Source organism: Babylonia areolata, chromosome 2 (assembly GCF_041734735.1).
Source record: "Babylonia areolata isolate BAREFJ2019XMU chromosome 2, ASM4173473v1, whole genome shotgun sequence".
NCBI lineage: Eukaryota > Metazoa > Mollusca > Gastropoda > Neogastropoda > Buccinidae > Babylonia > Babylonia areolata.
The window spans coordinates 63,083,816-63,093,815 of record NC_134877.1 but is presented as its reverse complement, the minus strand read 5'-3'; the positions used below and the strand labels follow the sequence as shown (position 1 = coordinate 63,093,815).

At 45.2% G+C, this 10,000-nt stretch overlaps 1 protein-coding gene across 1 annotated transcript in view; it reads right to left on the bottom strand.

Annotated features, from left to right (window-relative positions):
* The window catches only part of LOC143277974 (vitamin D3 receptor-like), a 152,304-nt gene extending 151,751 nt beyond the window's left edge, over positions 1-553 (bottom strand). The window contains exon 1 of the mRNA XM_076582970.1: positions 1-553. This exon is cut by the window's left edge and continues 226 nt beyond it. Coding sequence (XP_076439085.1) covers positions 1-10 — 10 coding nt within the window. The 5' untranslated portion in view covers positions 11-553.
* Between the last annotated feature and the right edge of the window lie 9,447 nt (positions 554-10,000).

The window sequence follows — 10,000 nt, the reverse complement described above, 5'->3', positions numbered from 1 at the left end:
CCCCGGGCATCAGCGCCGCTCCCCCGCCCAGCACGGCGCCCACGCAGGGGAGGCGGCCACCTCCCCCCCGGGGAACGCGACACAGCGCGTCCAGCCTGACTTGGGAGGGGTACTTCTTCGGGTGTGGTGTGGGTGGGTGGACGGGTGGACGGGTGGCAGCACAGTTCCCGCTTTCTTTCAAAGGAATTGTTTGTTTTTTTGTTTTTGTTTTTTGTTTTTGTTTTTCCTGTGAAAACAGAACACTGGAGACAGAGTTCGGAGTATAGGATTTTATTTTCCTTTTGGGTTTTTTTTTTTTTTTTTTTATCCACCCCAGTCCCCGCCGCCTTGTCTTCGGCCTTCTGGGTTGGGTTTGGGGCGAGGTTCCGGTCGCAGAGCCCCACAGGGCTTTGGCACATGCACCACGTACACACAACACGTAGACAGGTAGACAAGACCTGGAGGGATCTGGCGGAACGGGTCTTCTGTTTGTGAGTGCGGGCAGACCCCAGTGACCCTTCACAAAGTTGAGGGAGAGACGAAAGGGAAGAGGGAGGAGAGGGCTGGTTTTGTGTTGGGGCTGACCGATGTCCCCGGCCCAACCCGCCCACCCGTTTGTTTTCCTTTCTGGGTAGACCAGCAGAGATCCCAGGCTTTGGCACTCACTATATAAACCTAGAGGAATCTGGCGAACGATTTGTTGGCTGCGGCGCCAGCGTGACTCTTCACAAAGTTGAGGGAGAGAAGAATGAGGACATGCTGGGCTGGGTTGGGTCTGACCGGTGTCCCCAGCCCACCCGCCCTCCCCTCTTTTCTTTCAGGGTAGATCAGGCTTTGACACACACAACACGACAAACCTGGAGGATTCTGGAGAACCGCCCTTCTCAAAGTGCGGCAACGCAGTGACTCTGCTTGTTGGGTCGGGTTGGGTTGGGTTGGACTGGATTGTTTGGTTGGGTTGGATATCGATCACCCGATCTCCCCCACCCGCCCAAGTCACCCCTTTCTCTCTTTCTTTCAGGGTAGATCAGCAGAGACCCAGGCTTTGGCACTCACACGCACAACACGACAGACCAGGAAGGGGGGTGGGGGTGTTGGGGGGGGGGGGTGGGGGGTGATGTGGTGTGAACAGTTCCTCAGTACGGCGCTCCAGTGACACTTCACAGAATGAAGGGAGGAGAAGAGGCAGAAGAGAGATCAGCAAAGGGGTAGGTACATAGGTACATTGGGGTGGGCGGACGGCTGGGTGGACGGGACGCAGCAGAGCTCCATTTTTTCAAAGGAATGTTGTTGGGAAAACAGAACACGGGGTTTTTCCCTTGTGTCTTTTTTTCCCCTTTCTTTATTGCCGTCTTAGATCCAAGACCAGCTTCCTCTCAGTTTGAGCGGTCAGATGCTGGGAAATTTATCTTCCTTTTCTCTGTTTTTTTTTCTTCTCCCTCCTGTTCTTTTTCTTTTCTTTCTTTCTTTCTTCTTTATTGCCGCTGCAGCATCGAAGTCCAAGTCAAACTGTCTCTCTCACTTCAGAACAGTCAGAACGCAAAGACCATTTAGCAGCGCTACACCAAGTCCGGCAAAGGTTAAGACAAAACATCTGCCCCGCTCTTCACCCCGTCACCGAGATCAGACCGACGGCTGGAATGGTTCCGTGCAGTTAAATAACCACGAGTCATCCTGAACAGGAAGAATTCGACAGACTCCAGACTTGACTATTGTCGCGAACGTAAAGGAAAGATCCAGTGACTTGCGGTGTGGTCTAAGCAGCCCTGCCGGACGACCTGCAGTGTCGAGTCACAGGAGAGATTCCACTTCCAAAGCACACCTCCCATCCTGATCCTCCGCATCCCAGCAGCAGCAGCAGCAGCATCGGTGTGCATCACACCTACCGCGAGGTCGACAATAGCTGTTTCCTCGTCATCACCCGTCGCCATAATTGTCTCGTCCCCTACATCTTCAACACACTTTGTTACAGAGCACGACAGCATACACAAAATTCCAGACCCTTCCACGCGTTCAACAGATCATCCAGAATCGACCTGTCGGTGAAAAAACAACAACAACAAGAGAAAATCATCACAAAGTTTCCGAAGAGTGGCAGGTTCTCGGTGTATGCATCCTCATGCCGCAGTGAGAAGAGAAAAGTACCAAAATAAAAAGCGCAGGTCCTGAAATCCTCTCAGCGCTAACAGGACAGGGACACAACAGCTGGTCTGGACTGCTGCCGCTCTGCTGTCGGCGCTTCGTTCCGTGCCAGCCCCCTTGCTCTCCTGCTGGAGTTAATCACGTGCTCCACGCCTCTCCTGACACTACCAGTGGATCCACAAGCAGCTGCCTTCAGTCACAGGGAGTGGCAGTATTCTGATATTCCACACAAAGCTGTCATCAGTTAGATGTGTCAGTATATATTCCACAGCTGTCATCAGTTGGGAGAAGTGTTGGTATGCACACACACACACACACACACACACACACACACACACACACACACACACACATATATATATATATATATATATATATATATATATTTATCTGCCCCCACACAGCTGCCTTTAGTCTGAAGAAGTGTCCGTGTAAAATTAACATTCAGCGTCCAACTGCCATCAGTTAGGAGAAAGAGAAGGAGCAGGCCCAGCCATTTCTATTTTTTACACACGCCGCACGACAAACAACAACACTTTCCCCTCAATGCCGACACGTGTGTCAGTCAGTGTCACGACTCCCAGACGACGGACACATCGTTCTGACCTCTGGCTTGGCACCACAGCCTGGACTGCGACTGAACCCAGAACCGAGATTTCAGGGAATGACTGACGACTGAATTCACTATCAATTTGAATACTGTACCCCCCTCCCCCTTCTCCCGGGCGCATCATTTACCCGTCTTCAGGCTGGTACGCTCGCCAGCAGCAGCACAAGAAACTTCCGAACTGCTCCAGAGAATTGATGAAGATACTGAAGAACCATATGACGAAGAAGTTGAAAAAATATTTAAAAAAAAGAAAGGAAAAAAAACACCAACAAAAAACAAAAACACTTATAGTGTAATACCAAAAGGACCTAAAGATGCTGAGAAGACGACGTTTTGAGACTTAAGACTCATACAAGAAGTAAAAAAAAAAAAGCACAAAAACAAACAAAAACAACAACATCAACTGATGGTACCTTAAGATGATGAGACGACGACGACGACAACGACGTTTCTAGTCCTAAGAATCTTCTTTCAAGTGTTTTATTTTTCTTCATAAGACGAAGAATGTCAGCTTCAGGGAGGTGTCAAAGCATGTGGGACCGAACCACAAGACGAGGTGTTTACCAATTACCTCTTCAACAGTCGGAGTCATTTTCACATACCCGTTTCTCTAAAATTAAAAAAAAAAAAAAGTTTCGTGAAAAAATTCACAACTGTTTCTCAACACTTCTCCTACAGCAATCAACCGCTGCTAATTTCTCCCAAATAAAAAAAAAAGCAGTTTCTTTGATTTTTTTTCTTTTTGGTTGATTATTGCCTTTATAGAAAATTCTCATATGTTTCTTAACACTTCTGCTACGGTTTGAACCGGTGCCAAGTTTAATGTTCACTCAAAATTGTGGGAGTGAAACAAGCTAGTATGCAAGAGCTGTATGAAAGTCGAGTGGTTAAAAAAAAGCAGGCAGATAGCAACTGACGACACCCATATTTTAGCAAAGTATTATGAGCTATTGCCATCAGGACGACGCTACAGAACTTTTAAGTTGAAATCCAGAGCTCTGAAGACTTTTATTCCACGTTTAATCCACCTTTTAAATTCTTGAGAACTCTCTCTCTCTCTCTCCCTGTGTGTGTGTGTGTGTGTGTGTGTGTGTGTGTGTGTGTGTGTGTGTGTGTGTGTGTGTGTGTTTACTGAGCTTAAAAACGTGACAATTGGTTATTATGAATGTGCAATATGTAGGATGAAGAATGTGCAATATGCAGGATGAATGTACAATAATATTATTATATGTCTAATGCTAACGTCCATATTCTAAATATATTTCTGTTAATAATTACGATGTAATAATTAATTGCAATGTTTTAAAAGAGAATATGTGAAATGCTTTTATTTTAGAACATATGTTTATCTCTCTCCATACGAACGGCGAAAGAGACGACGTTAACAGCGTTTCACCCCAATTACCAACATCAAAATATTGCAAGCGGAAGGCTCTTATACTGAAGACGTGAATGTTGACAAAGAATACCACAGTTCTGACGACGGAAGCTGAAGGTTGGGTCGGTCATTCAGACACCCACTGGACATCCGAGGGGTATGTGTAGAGGAGAAGAGAGGACTGACCGTACTGAGTGAGTTATTACTCTTGTTTAATCAAGTAATCCGCGTGTGTAGGGTGGGTGGGGGGTGGGTGGGTGCGGGTGTGTGCTGATTATCTGGTTGTGGTTTTCCGCAATTTATCTCTATTCTTATCTGTCTATTATAATCAATGTGCAATATAGTAGGCTATGCTTATAATTATATTCAAATAATGTTTCTTAATTCTTTGTGTTTTTACATTAAGAATACTAGTTATTACCTGCAGTGTGTGGATGTATGTATGAAACGGTGTATGTGATTTTTTTTTTACATTTGTGTCTTCGTAATATTCTTAAAAGCTGTTGTTGTTATGGTCCCCATGTTGTTTACTTTTCTATGTTGTGATAATGCACCTGACCAAAAGTTATTCTTATTCTTATTATTCAAATCAGGTTTTGGATTTGTGTCAAACTCGTTAATTTTAAGCATCTAAGTCAGTCACCGATCAAAACCTCATTGCGTTTGAAACAAAGAATTAAGGAAGATAAAGACTTAAAAGAAACAGAAATCGTCCACTGTGCAGCAATATATCAAACCTGCAAAAAGTTACGCAACACCTAAAAAAACAACAACCCAACAACAACAACAACTCTCTCTCTTTCTCTCTCTCTCTCTCTCTCTCTCTCTCACACACACACACACACACACACACACACACACACACACACACACACACACACACACACAGAGAGAGAGAGAGAGAGAGAGAGAGAGAGAGAGAGAGGGAGATAAACACGAAACGTGAATATCATTATAAATACTGTGCAAGTGGTTATAATAATTTTCCAAGAAGACGTGTTACCAAAATTCTTTTGTTTCTTTTACCCCCCCCCCCTCCCCCCCCCCTTCTCCCCCCCCCCCCCACCAGGAAAATGACAAAACCTCAGTATTCATTCATTTCTGGACACTCTCCACTTCTTGGCACGGCGACTGAGCGAACGAAACAGACTTTCGCTGGAATGGATCCTCAAGTGTGAATCAAATACTTTTCATTAATCAATCAAAACGTTTTCGCAAAGCGCCCTCTGGGAGCCAAATCGCACACAACACCTCCCCCCCCCCCACCCCCAACCCCTCCAGTGCACTCAACACTGAGACAAGAGACCCAGGAATTAAAACACTGAAGAGGGAAACCATCACCCATGTGGCGACACTTTCTCCACGCGATCAGCTGGTGGCATTTCACACACACACACACACACACACACACACACACACACACACACACACACACACACACACACACACACACACACGCACACAAACACGCACACACACACACACACACACACGCACACAAACACACACACACATCACTTCTGGTGATTTATTGGCTTTGATAGTATAGCACTTCGCTTGGTTTGTTGTTGCTGTTTTCACACACACACACACACATGCACACACACACACACACATGCACGTTGGGTATCGATATATATATATATATATATATTTATATTTGTGAGGGGTGGGGGATATGAGATGGAAGTACGAGAACGATAATTTCCACACATTGGTGGGATGGAGCTCAAAATACGAACGGGGGGGGGGGGGGGGGGGGGGGGGGGGGGCGAGCGGGGAAAGGGGGGGTTAAAAAAGTAGAACCCCTCCCCCCCCGCAGAAAAAAAAACAAACAAAAAACAACAGAATCAGAATCTTTCCATCCACTGGAAATAGAGGTTTACAAATACTGAAAAAAAAAAAGAAAGAAAAAAGAAAAAAAGGTATCAAATCATACAAATGCTGGACTTTCTAGAACACTGGGATACCCGAACTGTATCAGTTTTTAATACTCCGGGTTTTTTTGTTGTTGTGGTTTTTTGTTTGTTTGTTTGACTGATTGCAGAGAGCCTGGCTTAGACACACAACCGACATACCTGGAGGAATCTGAGAAATAGAGTTCTGCTGTGCAGCGTCCGAATAATTGTACACAGCAAAATTAAGAGGAAGAAGAAAAGAAGAAGAAGAAGAAGAAGACGAAGAAGATGATGATGATGATGATGAAGATGAAGAAGAACAAGACTAAGAAGAACAAGAACAAGAAGAACAAGAAGATTAAAAAAAAGAAAAAGAAGAAGAAGAAGAAGAAGAAGAAGAAGAAGAAGAAGAAGAAGAAGAAGAAGAAGAAGAAGAAGAAGAAGAAGAAGTTGTAATTCGACCGCGTCAAGTGGTATAATGGTCAGATTTACCAAAAAGAGGTGGATTTTAAACAACTGGACATTTACACACACACACACACACACACACACACACATATATATATTTTTTTTATACTGTTAAGATACTGGGAATGCGAGCCTTACACTTACACTGGCGTGAGGCGGACTAAAAGTCTCATCATGAACGTGGAACATGAATCTCACCCAAACTCCGCAGGGAGATGCCTTTCTCAATGAATGAACCTTGAAAGGTCCAAGCTTCTTTTTCACTTCGCTTCAGGTTTCCAGGTGTACGTCAGAGCGTGCGGACTGAGCCATGATAATAATACACGCTACAATATATATATATATATATATATATATATATATATATATATATATATATATATATATATATATATATATGATAGTCAGTCGTGTCCGACTATGACCATCAGAACAGCAGAGGAGGCAACTGCTGTTCCGACTATTTGGGCTCGAATTTGATAATAGTGGAGAGTGTCTTGGCCAAGTACATCCCCACTCTCTCGGCCAAGAGGGTTTTAGGACAGTCGGCGTTGGGATGGTTCCCAAAAGGCCAACCAGCCCACAAGGCTGCAGCACTAAGAGCCAGTGCAATTTTGCCTCCTAGTTTGAGAGTCATAGTCCTTCACAAAAGACTAAGCTGTAAGTACACCTGCTTTGAGAAACAAAAAAGAAGAAGATGACATTAGAAGAAAATAACAAATGGAAGCAGATGCCTAAAACTACTTCAGTCCACACATCTGACCTGACGCACACTGCCAAAAGACATGCCTTCGAAGTCACACCTCTCTCACCGTCTCTCTCTGTCTCTCTGTCACTGTCTCTGTCTCTCTGTCTGTCTGTCTGTCTCTGTCTGTCTGTCTGTCTCTCTCTCCCCACTGAATCAATTGTGGGGTCTGGTGTGTGCACGTGGCACAGCAAGGGACTCCACTCTATCGCCAAAGGTCACAGAGACGTAAAATGTCAACACCTTCAGATAGACTCCACCACACACTGAAAACACAAGTCTCCCCTCGCCCCCTTATCTCTCTCTCTCTCTCTCTCTCTCTCTGGAATTTGACAGTGGCAGTAGCCTACTTAGCAAAAAATTACCCAAAATTTCGATGACAAGGTGAATCAAAAACGTCTGTGAGATGTAGGTGATTGAAAGTCACCCACGCCCTCTCCTTTCAAGTCAGCCCGGGACGTCTCTTAACTCTCTCCATACGAACGGCGAAAGAGGACGACGTTAACAGCGTTTCACCCCAATTACCACCATCAAAATATTGGAAGAGGAAGGCTCTTATACTGAAGAGGTGAATGTTGACAAAGAATACCACAATTCTTACGACGGAAGCTTAAGGTTGGGTCATTCAGACACCCACTGGACATCCGAGGGGTCTGTGTAGAGGAGAAGAGAGGACTGGCCGTACTGAGTGAGTTAAAACACCGCACACGGTTGAGCGGAACAGTGGTGACGATCAGACTCCATTAAATTCCACTTATTGTTTAAAAATACACACAGGCACAGACACACACACACACACACACAAACACACACACACACAAACACACACACACAAACACACACACACACACACACACACACACACACACACACACACACACAAACACACACACACACACACACACACACACACACACACACACACAAACACAAACACACACACACACACACACACACACACAACACACACACACACACACACACACACACACACACACAAACACACACACACACACACAACACATAAAAGAATATTTTAAAAACTAAAAGCACTTGTTTCTTCCATTTGTAGTTCCCTCTCGGTAAAGTTACGTCTGTTGTTAATGGATGAGGACGAATTAATCATTAATGTATATTGTCTGTGTTTACTGACATTTTGTTTTGATTTTCTCTTTGATCTTTTGTCATCACTCTTATTGTTTGTATGGTGTATGTAAAATATGCATGTATGTAACGTTTCGATGACCCCACGGGGCACAAGAAATCAACTTTTTTTTTCTCTTTTTTTGTCTTTTGCCTTTTTTGTTTTTGCGACCATTCTACCCTTCAAGATAGCGCTTCGTCAGGAAGACAGTTCCAGTGCGCGATGAAGCGTGCTGGCAGGCCACGCACAGTGTCATGACGTTGTTTCCGACAGACCGGAACCCACTTCTTCACCGCGCCCTCCGAACTGTAATTCTTTCCTCGCGCCATTCATAGGATATAAACTGCGGTCAAAACCTCAGCTTACGAGGTAAGTGTACCATTTGAACCTTTCATCAATTATTGGCGCGATGTGATAATTATAATTATATGATAAACTGGAGGCGCCGCGGCCAAGTGTTCACCAGTGATCAGGGTTCTCGAGGCCCCCGATTTCACTCTTTGTCCCTCATCTCTCCGTGTCTTTCTCTCTCTCTCTCTCTTTCCCGACAGCATACATGCGTGCGTGTTAGGTGTATGTGTGTGTTAGGTGTGTGTGTGTGTGTGTGTGTGTGTGTGTGTGTGTGTGTGTGTGTGTACGTGTGTGTGATCATGCAAATGACATGAGATGTGTTCGCAAGTATGTTTTGTTCTTTCACCCCCCACTCTGAAGGGCGTTATAACGCTGAATGGACAATAGGAAAATGGCACTGTCTCTCTCTCTATCTCACCACCTCTCTTTCTATCTCTCTGGCTGTCTGTCTCTTCCTCTTCTCTTGTGCTCACGATTGTAATGCCTGCCCCGCACCCCCCTTGTCCAGAGGGCGTCAAAGCTGAATGGACATTAAAAGAATTGTCATTGCCAATCTCTCTTTTTCTTTCTTTCTTTCTGTCTCCCTCTGTGCACCCCTCTCTACACCCCTTTCTATCCACCCCTCTCTCTCTCCTCTCTCTCTCTCTCTCTCCTCACATTTTCATGTCTCTCCTATCCTCTCTCTCTCCATCTCTTTCTGCCTCTTCTCTTTCTCTCTCTCTCTCTCTATCTCTCTCTCTCTCTCTCTCTCTCTCTCTCACTCCCTGATGTCCAGTTTGTCCCTCCCCCATCCCCCCCAACACACACACACACACACACACAACACACACACACACACACACACACACACACACACACACACACACACACACACACGACAGAACACAAAGTTCCTTGTTCGCATTGCTATTTTCACCGAATATTCGATTTTCGCGGCAAAACCACTATTTTCACACTCACACACACACGCACACACACACACACACACACACACACACACACACACACACACACACACACACAGAAAGAACACCCTCACAAACACACACTCCACCCCTTTCACACAACTCCATCTCCACCCCCTTCCCCAACCACCCATCCACCCACCCCACCCACTACAAAACACAACCCCACACAACCCAACGTCCTCCAATTCAGTGCTCGCACGACCAGTAACCTGCTATTTTCACCGACGAACGCAGCGCAACAACAATCGATGCTACGATTCTGGCAACAACAACAGCAACAAAAAAACCCCCACCCCGACCCTTTTATCATGCATTAT